Source organism: Lepisosteus platostomus, chromosome 2 (genome assembly GCF_059453375.1).
Source record: "Lepisosteus platostomus isolate fLepPlt1 chromosome 2, fLepPlt1.hap1, whole genome shotgun sequence".
NCBI classification, from domain to species: Eukaryota; Metazoa; Chordata; class Actinopteri; order Semionotiformes; family Lepisosteidae; genus Lepisosteus; species Lepisosteus platostomus.
Genome location: NC_142612.1, coordinates 2,177,180 through 2,199,504, shown reverse-complemented (window position 1 = coordinate 2,199,504; position 22,325 = coordinate 2,177,180). Strand labels below are relative to the sequence as shown.

The following is a 22,325-nucleotide window of genomic DNA, read 5'->3' as shown; positions in this document are numbered from 1 at the left end:
AGCCCAGTAGTAAAACTCAGCACTGCCACCTGGGACCAGGGAAAACTCACTTCAGTGTTTCCGCCAGGAAGAAGCTCTGTTGAACGTCGTCATACGCTGGAGTGGAAGAGTAAACATCTTTGATTCCGGAGAATCCTCCGCTGACCCGGCAGTACTTGTCAATAGCCTGAAACAAACAAGCACACAGACAACAGACTATCAGCACGGTCACAATATTCCAGTCACGACCTGTGACATGACATCGAGTTTACCATATCTGGCTATATTTCACTGATATATACAAGTCCTAAATTGGAATTGTGTCCAATACAAATCTTTGCAAACAATCCACAGTGTTATTTCTAAACTGGTCATTTTCTTTGAAAATACATTAAACACACTTCACTATTTGCAGAGAGATATATATATTCTAAAAATGCCTATTTAAAAACAAACCAGCTTCATCCTTTCCCGAACTCAATTACTTTTAAAACGTCAGTTTTTGCTGTGCTCTAAAATGATTAAACCTTATCCCTGACATACTGCCAACAGTAAAAAGACAACATAAGTAGACAAACTGTCATGTCGAATTCTTGAAAGAGATTTAAAACCAAATAGCAAAAGACTTAAAACAAACAAAGGTAAACAGCAGCTAGTTTTCCTACAACAGGCTGTGGATTTCTTTTTAATTTTATTGCCTTTCATAAGAATCTGGATCAAAACGTCATCCACGTGTTTAACTCTTTGTGATTGTCTAAAGAATTTCCAGAGGTAAATGTAGCAAATCTTATTACAAATGCTTTTGATGTGCAAAGGGAAACTACAATAGAGGATGCAGAAAAACAGCTACTCAAGAGCCGCCATCACTTAGAGCAGTGGCGTCACAGTGAGACTCTCAGGGTTTGCACAAGAGCCACGCTTGTATGGGTGGCGGCAGTGCAGTCCTTACTTTTACTGCCTTAAGAAGCCAAAAACCAAAATTCTTCACACGGCTGAACTGCACAGGCCTACGCAGATTTCTTACAAACCTTTTTTATTTTAAACGATTTAATTTTGGTAAGCTGAAATGTACTATTAATTGTGCTGGCGTGAAACTCTGAAGTACGAGCATGGTTTTCTGGCTTGATGCACACCACCACACCAGAACAGACATGAAATCTGCAACTCCTGAGGATATGATACATGAACTAAGGGTCGGCTGTGCAAGACTTTTTAAAATGAACTCCCTGTGATAAGAGGAGGAAGAAAACAAATGTGCACCATACATGAGTACAGATGAAATGTTCTTTAACGCCACATTAAACTAATCAGTGTCCTAGATCACTGATGAAAGAAGGCCGACAGATAATTAATTTTCAAGTTACGACACATAATGGCCTAATGGGGAATTTTTTAATGCTCAGTTGAATTTAATAATAAAAAAAACTGAATTCTTAGAATAGCTGTACTGATGCTCAACGCATTAATGAGTGGCTGAAGGGACAGAGCATCAGCCATGAGTGTGCCAAGAGCTCCTTGGACATCCCCAAGCACGAAAAGGTGGTAATTTGTACCAATCAATTTGATATAAGAGGCAATCGTGTAGTCAAGGGAAGACAGAGACCAGCAGCAAAGAGCACACACAGCCTACCATGTGACTGCTGACAGAGGAGGCCTGTGTCCAGAACAGCGGACACGGACAGTGCAACAGTAATTTCTAATGACCGCGGCCCCAGGTCACTGCCGGGGTTGGTGAGGATGAACCTACGTGACAGTGCCTCTTGGCTGTTCAAGCACTTCACTGACCACTTATTGCACTTAATGGTGCAAACAAAATTAAATAGCAAAAATGTTAGTTTGACTCTAACCTGATGGTCTTCCAAATAATGGATCCCTCCCCCAGGAAACAGAATCGTGTCTTTGTCAGGGGGCTAGTTTAAATTCACAGGGGGTCACAAGTTCGAAGAAGGAAACTAGATATAGAAGGAAACTATTGTGTTTTGTGAAGTGTATAGCAAAATGAATATTATTTTACTCAGATGGTGTTCTTCAGTTGTTAATTAAACACATCTGGAATGCACACAGATGAATGAGAGGCCCCTTTATCAATTAAAGCTATGCTGTAATTTTACCCCATGCTCATTCCTTACAGAATCCCAAGGACAGTAAGTGCATTAGTGAAGAGACTGGAGGAAAGAAAACAAGAATCCAAAGCTGTTATGATAAAAAGGTACATCCCATCTACCTGAAAATAAATGTCATCTGCCCACGTTTTCCACAGTGTAGGTACAAATGAAACTTAGTTGAAAAAGTGCCTGGAAAAAGGAAATGCAATTTCCTACAGCAGCTTGAAATCAAAATTACAACGTTGAATCCTGTTGAAAAGGGCAATCTCACCTCTGCATGATTTAAAAAAAAAATCTACAGTGATTTTAAAATGCTATAGCACTGCACACATGTGTATGATAAGAGTTCACACCTCATTATGCACAGATTATTTCAATACAAATGAAGAATTAACCACAGCATGCATACTGTATCTTTCACATGAGCTCACTGAGTTGTTTTCAAGATATTCTGTTCTGCCTTACCCTGTTCCTAAAATTTAACCAAAATCAGATTTAAATAAGAGCCAAATCAGGCAACCTAAGTTCCATAATTCTTGAAGGAACGATGAACTCTTTTCTACATTTAATTCAGCCATAGTGGTAAATAACTGATCTAGAGGTGATCAAATGGCATTAGACAGGCAGTCAAGCACAAGGGAACTGAGGAATGAAGAGAAAATGTCATCTATTCAAAACACCAGCTAAATTCCCAGCTAAATTCAAAGGGAATAAAGATTTGAATTTGGCATTGTGTAAGGTTTAATACTGAAGACGGCAGCCAAGGACTGAAGGCATTATCTAGGGATGAGGTATACCTAAACAAATTGAGTACTGTACTTCAAATGAGTTGTGAAAGAGGAGCAGCATCAAATATACCCGGCAGTATATTTCTTCAATATATTTAAATGAAAAAAAACTCATCACATTTTTCCCTAAGTCCACGGAGCTGCCATAGAACGCTTTCTCCAGAGCCTATAAGCCTTTGTGCAGAGAGTGTGGAAAATAAGGGCAGAGATAAATACGGTACATGTTTCTATTATATCAGCGAAACAGTCAGGTCTGCAGACATCCGCCAAGTTAAATTTGCAAAACTGAACAAAAACACCAAGTGCCATAAAGGTTTCCGAACCAGTTCTCAGACAAGCCTGCAAACAGATCATTGATGGAAAACATACATGTTGTACAGCAACAGGTGGGACATTTGATTTGTGTTTTATCCCAACTAAGAGGCTGTCAAAGCACAGTAAATACAGTATTGAAGACCACTGCCTGCCAAACAATTATTGGGAACAATTATGTGAAAATAATAAACATATTTAATTATTTAAAATGAAAAACAGATTTTACCAACACTATATAAACAGATGCAGAGCAATAATAATATATAATAATTATGATTTTAGTTTGTCTGAGAGCATGAAAACAAGAAGTCTTACAACCAGTCTCACTGCTAATTCTTGATTTGAGATCAGCAAAACTGACAGCACAAAAACATTACAAAAAACCCTCTACACACTTTTTATTTCATAATTCGCAATGTATGCATAACACAAGGTATTTCACCTATAAGCCAAGAAACACTAAGCACTGTGACTTGTGAGTGTGGGTCTCTTGCTTTGCTTCTGAACAGGACTGGGGAGCACAAAATGCAGTATTTTAGCCAGATGTGGCCGTCAGGTGCACAAAGCAATGCAAAGCAATAGATGTGTCCAGTTCTAGGCAGAGAACGAGATAAGGATGGTATAAGAGCTGTTTTCATATGCAAGAGGACTTTCAGAAACTAAAGAACTGTGTGGATAAAAATGCAACCATATTCTACAATATTTAACACATCCTAAAGACGTCTCAATAGTCAAAACCCTGTTTTTTTCTTTCTACTTTTCATTGAAGTGCAGAATTAGCAAAATAGTTACTGACAAAATTATGCACAAAAACATTAAATGTATTATTAGAAACTTAACCTGGACTAATAACAGGACTCCTTGTACTGTTTTTCCTTCACAACAAGAGAAACACAGTTTATTGTCCCTTTTCTGACTCCATCCCACTAATTTGAAAAGGCGAAGCCTCCTGCTTTAAGACACGTGGGCACAGTTTACACTCTTACAGTCCCAAACTCGCCATTTGCACATCATTCTTACTCCTCTGTATACCTCACAACCTTCTGGTCCCTAACCCCGAATAATTAATAAAAATAATAAAATAGGAAAAAAGGTCAAGCATAACGAGACTGCAATGGATTACTTACACTCTTGACCATGCAGTTGCACTGTAATTGTAATAAATGATGTTATGGGTCCCAACTCTGCTCATATCCAGGCGGCCAGAGTTTACATCCAAAGAGCTCTGTGACCCTTTGGGACCACCTGCTCTTCTCACATCTCTTGGAATATGTAAATGCAGTGTTATAATGCTAATATTATATATAGAAATCTACAATGGATATATTGCTTATATACAGTATAGAATTGGCCACATTATGCCATATATACGTATTACATACGGTACATATACAGTATATCATACATGCATTATATGTACAGTGTATATGGCAATGACCATGTGCAAAGTTACGGTATACAGTATGTGGTCTTGCACTAAATGTAAAAACTGCAGTGGGGAAGGAGCCGCCTCAGACTGATGCCCTTTCAGTGATGGGTGGACCAGCTGCTGGTGATGCTCAGCGCACCACTCAAGGGCCCTGCGGCTGGCTCCCAGTGAGGCCTCTGCGAGCGGCACCCTGGGGCAAACCCAGCCGGCGCCAGTGGACCCCCCACTGCGCGAACTACAGCTTTTGTTAAGGCTTGGCCTGCTGGTCTGTGGGGGGGCAGGTGGGGAGGCACCGTGTTTCTCGTTCCCCCGACTGCTGGCCCGCCTGCACTGTCGTCACCTCCCTTCCTCTTCTCCGCGAGCGGGCCGAGACCTCGGGGTCTGACCCGCCTGGCTGCAGGAGCCCCGTTAGGTGCCAACACAAGCAGGATTCACGGGACCCCCACGGCCAGCCCTCTCCAGAATCAGGTGAAAGAAAGAGAAAAAAACCCACCCACATGAAGGCTTTGAGATAAACTGAAGAATATGACTGTTCATTGCTCAACATAATTAAACCCAAGACAAACTGCTCACTGAAAATCTAAACGTGTAATTTTAGCGAGGAGGATCAAAGATCCCTTCACAGTGATAGTTTTCATCACTCCCCTTGGCAACGATTACACTGCCTGTTTCTCTCTGTGTCCTTTTACACAAATTCAAAGAATCTCACTCTCCAGAAAGACATCAGAAGCCACGGCCCTGACATTAAGCTCACACTCAGCTCTCAGGATCAACTAATTGCTTTCTAAACCTCTCCATTCATTAATGGGATACCGCCTTTGTCTTCCAGATATTAACCTCTTTTGCCACCTTTTTATGCAACCCTTCCCATTTTCACATTCGCTCATCTGTCTGACACCCCTTTGCCTCTCAGGCCTTCACTCCACCTCGTTCTGCACATGCAGTAGCTGAAAACGTCTCCCGTCTTCAACAGCAGCTCTTCAGGTTTTGCTGTAGGTGTGGAATGGTCTGATAAGTAATGTGTGTTCCCTGACAGGCTAGTGTCTATTACTTGATTTCTACACCATCAACACTGTTTCTAGAACATAAAAAAGTCCGATATTCCCTGATAGATGTTGTACAGATGGGATATTTAATTTTTAATAACTGGTTGCATTCAAAATGGTGCCAGGACCTTATTTTTAAATTATATTTGACATCATTCTGAATTGATTTACACCCTACAGTACAGCATATTAGATGCTGAACAAATCGTTCTTTTTCCGACTACTAAAGGCTTTTAAACCTGGGTACTGATGGCAGTGAGATGTGAGATATTACCGGCTGGTATTAATCTCAGAGGAGCTGAGAAAAGACACAGACGGTCAAATGCAAGTAGGCCTGTGTGGCACAAAGGAGTCCTTTATCACTGCTCCTGTATGGTGGAGACCTCTAAGGAGAGGCGGACTGCAGTGGTGCTGGTTGATCAGTAGGTGGCGCTCCACCCTCAGACCCGAGCGGGAGAGTAGGTGTCCTGGCTGAGTGCCCCTCTGGGCTTGCACAGCCCGGGCTGTGGTAAACGCCCCCGGAACCCAGGTGGTGAACGACACAGGTGTCGCTGCTCCACCTGCTCGGCTGTTCAGGATGCTGCTGGTGCTCGTGCATCCAAAGAGCCCTGTGACCCTTTGGGACCACCTGCGCTGTGCAAGCACACACATCTCAGCCTGAGAGGGGCCCGTCTGAAGGGAGCACACGCCATTATCTCTTTAGATACAAAGACACTGGGAAAGCTGCAGACAGCCTGCCTCAGTAGGTTTCACATTATAAATAAAAATATTTGATTTGAAAAGAACATGTTGTAATTATACAATGCCATTTCAACGGTTTATACTTAATTAGTACTAATTCAATTATTGATTGGATTAAGTACATCCATCTATTTGGCCCTCGGAGATGCAATTTTTTTTGTTTTTTTCACAGTGATATCTGCCACTGCTGAAACCAGGCACTGTGAATTGAGAACAAGTACTGTACCTGGTGATACACAAAAGAAAAGTGTCCTCTCACATTTTGTGTTCTTATTTTACATTGTTATACACGAATGAAGCAGCTGCTTGTTCAAACATCTGTTTCTCTGATTCCCCAGTTTGACCTCTATACTGTAAAACTGTTACCTGTAAAAAGCATTTCATCTGCAAATTCACAGATGTTCGACTCTGTGAAACTGCCAGTAGAACTGCAAACCACAATTAGAAAAACTAAATGTTCAGAAAAATTAAAGTACTCATCGTTTTCAAAGGCAATTTCTAGTATGGTATTTTGATTCCTCCAGGTAAAATCAGATTTTTAAAGAGGATAATATTTACTGCATTTGGAAATAACTGTGGGAGGGTCGCTTTTAAATTCGTGTTGCTGAGCTATTAAATCATGTTTCAAATGTTTCAAATTGTTGCTGATAGAAAAAGTTCATTAAACCGCAATAAAGAGAGGAGTGGAAGAATACATTTCAACCAATACTCACATAAAGCCAATTCATTTAACAAAGAGATTTTTCAAACAAGATTTCAAATATTCTCCATGTTCTGGCTAAATGAATGCTTTTGGCATGATATATCCTTGGGCTCTCTCGTCTTTTTTATCTTGAGCTTTGATCAGCAAGATATCGGAAAGCAGTCTCGTTCTGTTGGCACTACTGTCTCAGCATTACCTCAATGAGAAGGATAATTCATCATTAATCACGGAAACCACTTACAGTGGGCATGCACAACCTTGGGGCAACACATAGTGAGACACTTAAAATTGAAGGGAACAAAACATTACCAGTTCAGGTCCAACACTGCCATTAATACAGAACTGACTTTACCTGTGCTGCCTCCCAGCCCCACTGACGATATTTGGGGTCGTGTGTGAACCTCCACATGTACCAGTAGGTCTCGATCACCTCAGGGCGCAGAATGTAGTACTTTTCATTCTGTCTGACTGCGACTGCCTCCAGACCGCTGTCAAATTTGAATGCCTCTGGACCCAGCTTTAACACTACGATAGAAAAAAGCGCAAAAAAGTTTTAAACACACACGGGCAAAAATTAAATGTTTCATTGCTGAACTTCTTTTTTTAATGTTTAATGTTGCTTTATTAGCCCTATACAATTTCTTGCATTAGGAATTCATCTTTTCGCATACCCCAGCTTGCTCTTCATGAGACACAGACAGGGAGAGAAGCTTGGGGTCAGAGCACAGGGTCAGCTGTTGTACGGCGCCCCTGGAGCAGTTGGGGTTAAGGGCCTTGCTCAGGGGCCCAACAGAGTAGGATTCCTCTGCTGGCCGTGGGATTTGAACCGGCAACCTTCCAGCCACAGGCGCAGAGCCACCGCTCCGCCCAACACTTCTCAAGGAAGTGTTAATACTATGTTAGCTCTGTAGAAACCAGGTAAATACGGTGCTCATTACGAGCATTGTACAGCTATGAAATTATGAAAGTTTCTGTTTCCTGCATATTTCGACAGTTGGGGTCACCTGTGGTAACACATTAAAAGGCAGTAAATCCGCTGTCATTGGATCAGTGCAGATTTACTCAATGGCACCATGACCACATCTGACTGCAGATAACATGGCTACAAACAGCAATAGCTGGAACACACTGTATGCTGCCTTAAAACATGATCTTATTAGATCTCAGAAGTTGGGAGCCTTTCTGATTTCAATAGAAATGCAGCTGGAGGTGGGACTGTGAAAACTGCAGGTGGCAAAACCCCACAGCAGCGCCTCTGTGAGAGAGGCCTCTCACCTCAGAGGGAGACAGGGCTCTGCGCTCAGAAAGCGATTCTTTCAGGTGGGACGAATACACAAGGTCCCAGCCTGAGGCTGTAGAGTGTAAAACGAGGTACCCAGCCCGACTGTTCAGGCTGATGTCTTCTTTTAGCAAATGGCTAGATAAGATCCTGGGGTTAATTAGCATTTACATTACATTTACTATTGGCAATGCTATTTTCCTATTATTGATACAATTATAAATATAGATCAAGCAGGGTAACAGAGACCCCTGTCACCACAGTGACTTATGTGTTGTACAACAGCTGTAGAGTTCAGAAATGATCCAAGTCAGAATCTTAACCTTTTAAGATTAAAAGGAGGACAGCACGTGAAAGTGCCGAACGCGCGTCGTGCCGGGTCAGTGTCGCTCTCACAGACCGGGCGGGGCTCCGCGTGGGTCTCACCTGTCCTGTCGTAGGACTCGTGACAGGTGTGCGCGATCTCGGCGCCCAGCTGGAGGTAGTGCCCTGCCTTGTCCCCCGGCGAGCCGTCGGCCCCCAGAGCAAACATCCCGCCTGCGAAGCACGTCAGGTGGCCCATCTTCCGTTCCAGGTGGCCGTTCTTCCACTCCCCGATAAAGGTTAGCCCCCCATTCGATTTCCGAATCAAGTGCTTCTCGATAGCCTGCGGGGAGGCAAGTCGAGGAATAAGGGGCGTGACCCGCGGTTTCTGGTGCCTCCTGCTGCCGTCTGTTTGAAACACAGCCCAACACGCTGCTGAGGCCAAAACAGAAGCACAGACCCCATCTGGAAGGGGTGTTGGACTGACTATCCTAGCTACTGAAAAACCAAGGAGCTGCATGGCTGAATGGCCTCCTCTCAATGAACCCTTTCCTAGGTAAAACCTGCCCGCCGTGCCCTGCATGTGAAAAACTAGAAAACACTTGGCTCTCTTTTCACATAGCAAAGTCAGTTTAAAAAGTTACAAAATGACTGCCCTTAACCTAACTGAGCAATGGTGTTTTGCCCTGTTTTCTAAGATTTCTCAGCACAGAAGTAACTGTTGTCCTACAACTTCCTGGTGTTCTTTGTTTCTAGAATAGGAGGCATGGCAGTGCAGTGGGTAGTAATGCTACCTCTCTGCGTTTGGGCCCTGAGTTCAGTTCCAGACCTGGTGTGCTGTCTGTGTAGACTTTTTCTCGCCATGTTTGTTTTGAATTTGGTATGTCTTCTTCTTTCATGGAAGAGGTGGAAAAAATGTGCATGCAATATAAGATCCATATGCATAAAAAAAAACTGGCAAGAAAACGATTTCTCATAAGCTGAAATTTGCAAAGTTCCTTTCATTTATTTCCATTTCTACCATGATGCAAGCAGAAGGCAAAGTGCTAAATAATAAAACAAGGAAGAGCTTCTGCTTTCTTCGCAGTAGGACGGAATTGAAGAAGTGTGCAGGATGTTAATGGAGAAAGGAGCGTGCTGCTCGGTCTGCACAAATCTAATTGAATGCTCAAGCTGCAGGAGTCTCCAAGACCTTTATGGCACTTTGCAAATACATTAGTGAAAAAAGCCCATCAAACATGCCCCCAGCCCAGCAATGTGACTTCCCTACAGAAAAGCCATTAGCACGAAACACATGAGATCATAACCTTCACACACACACTGCGCATGTCAGACGTGCCTGTACACTCACCTCAATGGCATCATCGTATATTGTTCTTGCTTCATTGTCAGTTTTGTCTGACATCAGCCAGGCTTTTAGTAAGTATTCATAGAAGCTGTCGCCCAGTCCTCCCACAGAGGTGTGATCTGCAGATAGCACAGAACATTAAGAAGAAACTGCAAATACACAGATCATTCTCAACCATGAGCACTGAACCCCAGCTTTCAAAATTAAACGAGTCCTACAAAAAAAAACTAAAATACTTGAGCAGTATGTTGCATTCCTGTGTCTCTCGACTCTTACTTTACAAACATGTTTGCTACTTGCCAGACTGTCATTTTGGGCTCCTCATCAAAGAAAACTGAAGTGATACCACACAATTTGTGGTCTTACAAATTAACACCGCACTGAAGTGAAGAGAAAAAAAACAAAGAATCACTATATTTAAGGTAGATCAATTCAGCCCACTGCAGTTTTTTAAAGTGTAATACTAAAACATCCCCCAAATTCAGTTGCTACCATTTATGGTATTGGAATGGATAAAACAGTACTTGATTTCACAGTCCTGGACACTGAACATGGTTGAAAGGGAAGTAAGAAAAAAACACCTTGGACTTCAGAGTTCATTCTATAGCTACAGAAAGAGTTTTTTTAAGTTAATATGTACTGACATAAAGAATCAGAATGTAATTGGTATAAAAATTATATGCTCAAGAAAGAAAAAACATTATGCTGAATAAACATAAATAAAGATCTGCAGGACAGTACTAATAAAAAATGTGAACTTGTGATGAGCTCCCAATTGTAGTTTTACTTGATCAACAAAATAATACAGTTCAATCTTTGGGTACACCACTGAATATTATCAAATATTCAGAGAATATTCGGCCTTGGATGAACATTTTCTACCCCAGGTCGAACCCAAGTCTAGACTCCTCTTGTGCACACATTCTAGGAAACGAAGTTCACCACAGGTGATGCCAGCACAGACTCCTGCCACAGGGCATCCTTGACACGGTGACAGCAGAATAAGACAACAGGTCTGACCGCGAATCCAGCTTCCCCTCTCTCTCTCTGCAACATTTTTGGATTTCATCTGTTGCGTTTATGCAACAGTGCGACAGGAGGGCGAAGACTCCCCAGGGGTGAAGCGAGGGGATCAGGGGATGGGCGCCAGCTGTGTGCAGCCAGTTTCCTTATATACAGTACAGTGCAGGGGGTCAGCAGTCCTGCTGGACTCTGGGGAATCAGACTCTCTCTACCAGGTGTGGCGGCGAGTCATGGAGTCCGCGGGGGAGGCTCAGGGGAGTCGGACCCTGGCTCGCATGAGTCGCAACAGGCAGCTGAAAACGGAGAGCTCAAAGCCCAGAAGGGTGAGCGAGTGAACAGCCCGTGTGACCTTTTGAATGTCAGCGAGAGCAGCGGTCCTGGCTGGCTGGTTTTCATGGTGGCTTGCCCATAAACAGGAAGACGGGTAAAGAAAAGGATGCAGATGTGGTGCCATTGCTATGGACGTGGAAAAGGGGGGCAGAGCTGTGTGGGGAGACACCACAGCAGCAGTGTTTGGCAGTAAAAGCTGGTGCTGTGTGTGTGTGTAACTGTGTGTGTGTGTGTGTAACTGTGTGTGTGTGTGTGTAACTGTGTGTGTGTGTGTGTGTGGGGGGGGGGGGGGGGGGGTTCACCAATTTGTAAACATAAGTTGGCTTCAAGTGAGTCAGTTGTGTGTTTTGGAACAAGTAAAGGTTTATTCCATGCTGAAGAGAAAAGAAACAACAGAAGGCTCCACAGCTGAAATGTTGTGTTTCCTTTCTTCTCTTTTCAGCAGGAATAAACCTTTAACTTGTTCCTTTGCAGCCTGCACGTGCTGACGCAGCTACAGTAGCTACTTGAACTAGTTGTGTGTTTATGTGAAGTGGCTTGAACCCCCCCCCAAATAAACACTGGCCACGGTCACAACAATTAAAGATTAAACTTGGAAAACACAAAAACATACCCACAGCTGTGAAAAAGGCTTTACCATGAAGTGCTGGATTTATTGTGTTACCACTGTTCTGTTTCCGGTTCGTCAGAGGCCATACATGACGATGATAGAGCAGTGTGACTGTGTATGGCCTCTGACGAACCGGAAACAGAACAGTGGTAACACAATAAATCCAGCACTCCATGGTAAAGCCTTTTTCATATACAGTTTAATACAGCTACAGTATTAAACCTTAAAAGAGGAATTAGATGTGGTACACTTAAATGAATTCATTTTGAAAATTAATATTTCTAATGAAAAAATGCTTATTTATTTCTGTTAGCTCACAATATGAATTCATATTTAATATATTAATAATATGACTAAGAAAAGAATACTAATATAGAGATGCATTTACAGTATTAATGACTCATGTAGTCAGTTATAGAATTGACCTTTTTAAGTATGTTTGCATTGATTTATAATCTCTTTTTAGCTCCCAAGTGCAACGTGAATGGGTTGCTAGGTGTCACAGCACAGTGCTTTAGCAGTAACTCACTTATGGTGAAAGCCGATTTTCATTCATGGATAAAACATGAATATGAAAATTAGAATTTAGAATGTTTTCATGCAGTTTTTACTATTAAAATGCTTAAATGTGCTTAAAGTTATCTACGTTATCTATCAATAATTATGATACAGGCATCGCAAATTACTGCACTTGCAGCAGTCTTGTTTCGTCAATAACATCAATGAAGAATGTGCAATATATAAACTGCTAAGGATGGTTTTGAGGGCCTAAACATGTTTTTTACATCATGTCCATACTGAATAGAAAGAAAAAATTCTAAACAAATTTTTCAAATTTAATTTATATTGAAAATATCATAAGTTTAACAGCTACAAAAATGTCTGAAAATAAGTTCCATACAGTTGGAACATACCATATTGTACTGGACTGTATATCAAACTTGATACAACAAAAAATGAATTTTTACTTTAAGATCAAGTTGGAGCAAGTAAAGATTTCTAAACATTTGGGAACCAGACTGGATTGTACTTCAGCTTTCAAAACTCAAAATAACAAATTCCAGGCTAACGTGAAACCTAGACTTGGTTTCCTTTATGACAACAGATTGTGTTTTGCATGTTCCTCTACGCAAAAAACTAGTTAAAATGTCCCTACTGCTGATTCTGCTAATCTTGGGAAACGATGACTTACAGTATATCATTCTGCCAGAAGATTTATCACAGAAGTCCTCTATCTATTTAGTCCTTGATAGATTGATTGGCCATCTGAGCATACTGTAAGAATCCTTCACTTGAGTCAAATCTACTGATCTTTAATGAAATTAACATCAATTAAATGGCTGGACAACAAGACTGGAATAATCTACCGAGTGGGCTGAAACTATCCAGCTGTGTTAGCAGAGGGTATTTTCACTTGTATGGCTAAGTCAATATTTGCTTGACACTCCTCATGTTAACCCTTCCCAAGTCCTGTTACGTTCCGTCATTTACATATTAGGTATTAATTATTGTTTTTGTTTTTTCGCTGCTGTGTTTTCCAAGCTGACACTGTAAACAAGATTTTCTCAACTAGTCCGCCAGGTTATATAAAGGTTTATTACAGAACTGCTGCCAGTTCCACCGATTTCCCTTCTGATTTTCACTGCAGGACTAAACGACGAGGTAAAGCTGTCATCCATATCGGCAGATTCCCTTGGGGTCTCGAGGCCTTTGTATCTGCTAGCACCTTCCACTTTAAATATCCTAGGAACAGCGTCTAAACAGATGGTGTTAATACTGCAACTGCCACTTTAATGAAGGGAATTAAAAACAATTCACATCTTGTTAGATCTCCGGAAGCCATCCTGGGAAACATGATTAATGAGAAATAACAGCAGCTCTCCTCCCTTCATGCAGGTATGGCCTATTAAGCTGCTAAGCACGATTTAACAAGGCAAGGATATTAGCAAAAAACAAGCTCTGTAATGCCAAGTCAGCATCATCCGTAGATCATGACTCATGGCAGGGAGCAGCCAGAGACACACACACACAGTTCAGACTTCAAGCACTGCCAGTCTGTAATGGAAGTGAAGACAGTGGATCCAACTGCACCAGTGCACACAGCGCAGCAAAGTGTCCCTTTCGGGTCACCTGGGATGCTAGAACTCTGAAGCTTGCAACGCCTCTTCGTTAAGACACAAGAAATGTTAACAGCGCCGAGGTATGCTTTAACCATGGGTATAGGAACACTTGATTTTTGTAAAGAATTTTAAAAAAAATCTGGTAATAGAAAGAAGTAATCAATACGTAAAGAAAAATGTTATTGGTATTTGAGAAGAAATGCTTCTGAAATGTTGGTTCACAATATCTTCCTAAATCTGACACGCAGCATTTTAATTAAATATCTCAGTTTCTTTGCTCTGGTTCTGTCCGTCGTCATTACTTGAAAGCCAGCACAGCACAATCTCTAAAAAAAACAGAGACGTCAATGTCAGCTTTACAGAGCAGCATGTTAAAATTACATATTAAACGATTGGAAGACTGAACCAAGCAAAACTAAAGATGCTCATAAAGCACCCGTCACAACCAGAGTGCTGCAGAATCGCCTTGGCAACCGCTAGCACACCTAAAGACCGTCCGCAAGCTTTTGCTTCAAGGAAAAACAACACAACATCCACAATTATTTCAGTTGACAAAAAATTCAGAAAAGATCAAACAGACCCGACACTGATGACGCTGATGTATTTTTTTGCCGGCAGTATTTAAGGGAATATCTTTTATAGAAGACTTAACACCAACAGAAAACGCACATCGGTGGAGGCCCTCCTCTCACAGGAGGAGGCAGTAACAATCACATCTCACAGCTGCATTGCCTTTCCAGAGCACAAGAAATGCAATTAAAGTGCCACAAGGAAATAGTGACGCTGGCATAAAATCACATAAGAGAACAACTTTGTATATGAACTCTGTGTGAACTGAACTCTGTGCGTGACCTGGTGAAGACAATATTCATTTAACACTATCCAGACGAAGCACAACCAATGTTCTGTCTTTCAGAAGTGCATCTGCACTGCGTATACAGTACTTATGTGAAAGTGCATTTAGAACTGAGAACAGGAGGCACTCAACCATTTTTGGTTAGCCGCAACCATTTTCTGTTTCAAGAACTAGCTGGATGAGATCCTTCAATCAATTAACTACTAACTACCAAAGGGGCTAGATGATCCGTATGGCCACCCCTTGTTAAAAACTTTCTTCCTTTCACATGTTCGTAGACTGGCGCACTATGAAAACACAACATCTAATATAATATTTCATTCTGTCAGGCACATCCAACGTACAAAGGAACAAGTAAAGGTTTATTCCCTGCAGAAAAGAAAAGAAACACGATGCTTTGGTTGGGGAGCTTTCTTCCGGTGTGACGCCTACTTGAACTTCTTCATATCCAATATACTGTAACCATGAGCACAGTGTTTGCTTATGTGTTACATGAGAACGAATTTTGTTGGTACTGAATACATTAATAAGCTGTAGCATACTGTTTTCAACAAAAAACAAAGGCACAGTATTTGAAAACAAAAATAGTTCAGTCCTTGATACAGCCTCTGTTAAAGCGTGTTAAATGAGTGTTAAATGTTAAAAATATAAAAAAAAATTTAACATTAACAAAAATATAACATGCAAACCAAAATAACTGAGCATTATTCATCATCGTACTTTTTGGAAACATCTGAAGCACTCCATTTCCATTGTGCGTCTGTGAAGAATAAAACATATGTTTCCCATTCCTGAAGCACAACTTTCTGCCTCTTGCTCATCAGCTGATGACACCCCTAACCACTTCTCCACAGTGGCTGCATCTTCTGTACTTGTTATTCAAAGTATTACAAAAATAATTTACTGAACAAGGTCACGGTTCCTGAGGTCTGGTATGTTTTCTAATTTTCAGTTTGATGGTCCCCATCTGTCAGGACCAGTGACTGTGACTTGAAGAGTCATTCTGAATGACAAAACAGGGTGGGTCGGAGCTACAGCCAGGCACAGAGGTGGGTAGCACAAGAAACACAGTATTTAATTTAAAATAAATCCCTTCTAATCTCATCAATTGGTGTTTGGATGATTACATCAGGAGGTATAGAAAAAAGGTTACTTATTCACCAGATCTGCATTTCAAACAGTATATGCATATTTCTTCTTATGGTTTCCTGTGTCAGTATGGCCCAAGCAAATTTGTTATACAAGTTTTCTGACAGATAATTTAAAAGTGACTGAACTGCCCATATCCTTTTTTTGAATGCATTATCCATGGAGTACATGTATTCAATCGAACATCCCGGGATGGTGACATCACACTGCAGCAGTCCTTAAAATTCACATTTCCTATACCGTGTAAGGGTATCAAGGTCAGACTACTGTGAAATATTACGTTATGATGGCAGGTGCTCGCCTGTTTCCTGCCTGTAGCGCTTGCAGCAGGCGAGAAGTAGAGAGCACTTTAAAGTGATCTCTGAGGTGAGGCAGCATGAGCAGATAGAATTTTCCCACACAGCCCCAGGAAAGAGAAAATATCAAGTGGTTTTGTAAAACTGGATACATTTTAATGAGGACAAAGGTTATAGGGACAATTTGATGACCGGTGTTAGACACATTATGGCAGCAACCCCTATAAGCTGCTATCAGATCAGTCAGAGATAAGGACATATTTTAATGTTTGATGACCAACAACTGCATATCAGTCAGCACACTAGGAGATGATGGGGGTCTGTATCCTTTGTGTCCAGTCCACAGCTCAGTTACTGTAGGTGAGGGAAGCCCAACTGGACAGGTGAAATTCTCATAACATTGGTGTGAAAAATTAGTGCCACTTATTTTTTGTCTCTCGCCAATAAACACATAAACACATTCAATTACTATTTCATTGGGACAACTGACCAATCCAAAATGTCGAGTCACGGGCCCATGTTCAACCACGAGGACACTGAAGCTGGCGTCGAGCAGCTGACGGCGTGCTCTAATTGAGATCGATCTGCAGTGCCAGGATGTTTGCCGGTGTTAATTCACTCTGAGTCAAAATGCTGATGGCAATTACCTGAATGCGCTCCAGGCACTTGGATTTCCTGGGTGATACAAGTTCACATGCAAGAACTAGGAAACACGGCGTTTCTTCAAAAGGGCAACGTGATGTAAATTAGCCCAAGGCGCTACATGGAATGATTATTTTCACTGTTGCTTTCTATTTTAGATGCAGAAAATGTGGTAGACCTGGTCAGCTTTCCACACAAAAAAACTTGGAAACAACGAGTGTATAAGAGGTCATGACGTGAGTTTTAGCTGGAAATGATGTTAAGCAAATGTCAGGACCTCTCGCGCACACATCCTGTCATGTCATCTGCACGTGTCCCTGTGAATCACTATGCATGTGATTATAAGCTGTTGTGTAGCACTTATGAAGGGGTTATGAAGCTTTTACGCAGCGTCATTCAAATAAAGTGTTGTCACCTATTCATCTACTGAGCTGGAAACATTTTCATAAAAAACTGTGGTTTACTGTGTGCTGTGTGAATATGAATGAAAAGTACCCAGTAAGGTGTATCTTTTCATTTCAGCAGATGAGAGGAGTGCCCTTTGGTTCTCTTAGGGACCAGAATGCAGGAAATATAAAACAAATGAGACTAGAAGACACAGGAGCTACTTTTCTGGTTTGAAAAACCTACAGGAAATGACCTGGTATCTAAAAAATCCATTACAGCTTTCTTTATAAGCTCAAGTACTCCAGTCAGAGCAGTACGTTTCATCAACAGCATCCTCATACCTCAAGTGAGCAGGTTCTGTATAAATCAATGAACATAAAGGTCACAAAGTCCAGCAGTACTTATTCTAGTAGCTACCCGATCCAAGAATCTCATCCAGCCATTCCCTGAAAGACTCCAGGATTTTGCCTTTTGTCAAACTGTGTCTTCTTCCAGAAAAAACAAAGTTTGTTTTTTTTCTAATGACATTACTCTCATCTGACACAAGAATTTGCAGGAATGACAAAGAGTTACTCCGGTATGTTAACACTTCTCCCTATCTGTCAATCAAAAGCTGGATAATTACCAAAATTATCAGTTATTTAACAGCTGGGAGAGAAGTGCTTTCAAAACAAAACATAATTACTCGTAATACTGAGATAATTCTAATTACCAGCTCAAATTATTCATTATCTCAGCATATCTGCATTATACTCAAAGTTCCTTCCTATGCAAGAATCTCATTTCTCATTGGTTAAACTGTCATTGCCGTTTAGCAGTACCAGTACTCACAAACAGTAATAAATTACTAATACAGGCTCCTAGGGAGCAAAGAAACCAACTCATCCAAGGTTCATTTCAGACACTAGATGGCTCTGTTTCAAAAGCAACAGGGAAGCAATCGTCAACACACAGATACTTCATCTCCCAAATTAAAAATACTGTTTGTCTTGTCTCACACGTTTGACTAGTTCTGTGGAACCTCCAGATTTTATACTCATGCTATCTTATAAAGCAGCGGTACTGGAGAGTGAAATGCTGCTCTAAAAGGCTCTATCTTTGTACGCTCACACACAGTTATTTGGTGAAATCACACACCCAGGGGATGTCGGGTCAAGAGTGTCGTCTCACAGCTGCCAGATATAATTGGAAAATATATACTGTGTATATAAAAGCACACTTGTACTTTATTTTTCTCACCCAACAGGAAGGACTGAAATACACTTTTGATATATAATACTCAATGTGACGTTTAATAATTAATGTGATCAATGATATGAGCCTGACTAATTTGCAAGGTTGGCCCATAACAAATATTACAGTTGACGTATTTTAACCCTGATTTAAATACTATATCTGTAACCCCTGAGTGAATGATGAGTCGTTTATATCAAGACAGACTGATTCATATACACTGCTGCTCTTGTTAGCTTGCTAGGCATGTTTTGTACTGTATGTTGTATACTTTGAGTCCCTGAGACAATATTGATTTTTATTTTATTCTTAGTAGCCTAAAAGCCCTCCAGCAATTTACTACTCCAATTTCTTAATTGTTCCAGCAAATTCAACTCCTCAAATCATATTACAACATACATTTAACAACATCTATGTTTTAGAGGACACAAAAAGCTTCAAGAAGAAATGAAATTGCTTACATATTATTCCGCTGAAGCTACTTCTTTGTTCTCTGTGTTGACAGGTCCCTAAATGATTTGAAGGACGATGCAGACCTGTTAGTTGGTTCTCTGATTCATTATCTTAGCTCAACCAAACCTTGTGCAACCAAGCCCTGTATTTAAGATCAATCATGATGAATGCTCTGGATCACAACAATGCGAGGCCTAATACTGTCCCTAACCATAAAAACGAACTGTCCATCCAAGTGCCCTTTGATTCTGTGGTAGAAAAGAGCAATATTGGAGAAATAACATGTGGCTGCAGAGGAAATGCTACAATGTGGACAAAGTACGTATTAATTTCAGGTATGGAAAGCCAAGATTTAAATGCTCCTTGCCACCAGCTGGAGTGTGCAAGTGTACTGTACAAATAGCAGCATGTTAACAGTGAGCACAGGAAAGGCATTCATCTCAAACTGGATCACAGTCTCCCAGCTTCAGAAGGTGTCAGCTTGGCTGAAGGAGATAAGAAATGCATTACAACACCAGGAATATCTGAAATGGCTTGTCCTTCTGCGAGGACATTCCTAATAAATCCTACTAAAGAATAGTGAGGCTCAGGACCTAAACACCTGAAGTAAACATGAGAGAGGTATAAATGTGCTGTTATTTGAGCAACTCCACTTAAAGATTTCAGAGATCCTTGAATGGATTCCAGGGTTTTAAAGACAAGTATCCCTTTCATACCTCTAAAGGGTAGAGCAAGAATCTTAAACTAAGTCACAGGAAGGCCTGGCGTCCTCTGGTGTTTGTTCCACCCTGAGCAGGTAATTAAAAGTCCATTTTCTGAATGTGACATACATGTACTGTATATGAGATGTTTTTAAAGGTCCTTTTAATAAACTACTCAAAACAATCAGAGGCACAGTTACCTGTAAAACATGTTGGGAGCCAAGTTATTAATGATGATATCGGTGCAATTAATTAGGCCAACGATGCAAAAGAGTTCAGATGGATCAGATGGATCAAAAGCAGAACTGCCACCCGGTTTTAAAGACCTGCAGCGCTTTATGTGATTTGCGAGGAAATGGCAGGCTGCAGTGTACTGTCTTCATTCATTTATCAATCGGGGACGTGCAGACACTGTATTTTGTACCCATTTTCATGGTCCGTCTTTGCAATTTTGCTGTCTTAAGCTCTTCCAAGGGTCCTCGCACTGCTAGTTTAAAAAGTATAGTCTTAAGCAGCTCTGATCACAAAACATATCATCTGCTTCAAACTACAAAGATTACCCTTACATAATATAGGCTGTGCCTCTTATACAACTCACAAAATGAAAACTTTATTTAGAGTACTAAACACCAAGAGCAATAAATGTTCCATTTTATAAGCGCTGCTTTGCTTCAAGACGATGTGAAGCAAAACCAGCATATCAGGCGGTGACAAGCTGGCCCTTGGCTCATCTATCTTACTGTAGCTGGAGGAACTTTTAAGTAGCTTAAAGATCAAATCCCTTTCTTCCATGACCTTTTCCTACTGTCATAAGGAAAAGGGAAATTCTCCTACCCTTTTCTCTTTAGTTGGCTGAACGTCTGATTTAAAGAATAAAAATGAAAATCGAGTTCCTTTCTCTTAGCCTGTATGACGTTTTCAAACAGCACAATCACTCTGCTGGAGTCCCAGAACAGAAGCCGAGCAGTGAGACACCAGAATAATGCTCTATGCCAAACTGTTATGGCCATAGGGTGAGGAACCCCCTAGTAGTGCGTGCACTTTTTCCTCTTGTGACTTCATCTAAGCAAGTGAGTTATGACGAGTCACCAAGGTGAATTCCCATCCCAGTATATATTTCCTCTCAGGGCTGCTGAGATGGATGGCAAACATTAGTAGTGCCACCACTGGCCACATCGGAAGCATAGGGGTTCAGTCTCAGATGGGGACCCTGGGCTCCTCAGCAGCCTCTAACCAGTCCTCTCTTCTCATCTGCTACGTAGGTACTTGGCAGCAGGATGCCTCTCGAGCAGAGCCATGGACTCATTCATATCCTTGAGGTTGAACACCATGTCTTAGGTTAGTGGGCAGACCACGCAGGTATCGATCCAGTACTAGTCTTTCCCCTCCTCCCTGGGTTGATTCTGGCTTGAGTACCTCTTGGGTTGAGCCCGCACTCTTGAAGTGACCCCCTCCCTCACTAAGAGTTCAGTCTTTCACAAATTTTAATCAGCAGCTCTATCACTGTCAAGGACATAATGCACCTTGTGGGCTTCTCCCATCAGAAACGGGGTACCTATGCTTGCCCAGAGATGGGGATTCCATAACACTTGCACTGCTGTCCTTTCAAATAGTATGTGGGCTAGTTGTACCTCTACAGGATTACTGGTCACTCAATAGTGCCCAAATGTTTCACCAGACCCTGGCAGAGTCCCTGAGTTGTCTCCACCTGTACTGGTTCTGTCGCTTTGGACCAGGGAACTATCCCACTAATAACACCACGTGGGAATAGCTGGCCATCCGCTCCCATATCTTAACTTGGGGATCTAGCCTTTTTCCTAATGCGAGGTTTACAGCTCAAACCCTTTTTTTCTTGAACCTCTTCCCTCTGTTACATAGAAAAGGGAAATTATCCTACCCCTTTCTCTTGGCTGGTCAAATGCCTGACCTCCTTCATTTCTAGTAGGTGGTACTCCATTTTTAAGCAGCACATTCACTCTGCTGGAGTCTCACAACTAACACCCCTTCGGCTCTACAGCTGTCCTTTGGAAGTCTTAGAATTGGTTGCACATGGATAGAACTTCCTCGTGAGTCATTCCCTTACACTAATACACCAGTGGAAATTCCTTAAACAGTGATTAAAAGGTTGCAGTTGCAAGAGAACATGGACACCCACTTGTGGCTTCAGGTGGAATAACTGGCTTTGTAATTTGTGACTTACCATGACTTTGACTTACCATGCTACCAGAAATACTGGATCACCCCATAAAATCTGTTCAAAATCTCAACGAGTTATTGCCAGTCAATACAGAAGTTAAAAGACGAGTAATAAAATCTGATCAACAGTTTTGTACTCTGTGAGCAAGTCCACACAGTGGTGTGAAAGTGTGGTCTGTCTGTGTGGGGAATACAAAATGACTCTGTCATCATCTCCTCTACTACCTGGAGGAGGGTCTTCCCCATGGAAATCTACCTCTACGTGAGACTGTATAGATATCGCAATAAGGAAA

The 22,325-nt window shown here is 41.4% G+C and overlaps 1 protein-coding gene across 3 annotated transcripts in view; it reads right to left on the bottom strand.

Annotated features, from left to right (window-relative positions):
* The window catches only part of man1a2 (mannosidase, alpha, class 1A, member 2), a 158,107-nt gene that overhangs the window by 2,636 nt on the left and 133,146 nt on the right, over window positions 1-22,325 (bottom strand). For all 3 annotated transcript variants that reach the window (XM_088644796.1, XM_088644780.1, XM_088644788.1), the window contains 4 exons: window positions 10,040-10,155; window positions 8,812-9,031; window positions 7,459-7,631; window positions 51-166 (listed from right to left, as the gene is read on the bottom strand). In XM_088644796.1, the coding sequence (XP_088500922.1) occupies window positions 51-166; window positions 7,459-7,631; window positions 8,812-9,031; window positions 10,040-10,155 (625 nt within the window). The remainder of the gene's footprint in view (window positions 1-50; window positions 167-7,458; window positions 7,632-8,811; window positions 9,032-10,039; window positions 10,156-22,325) is intronic.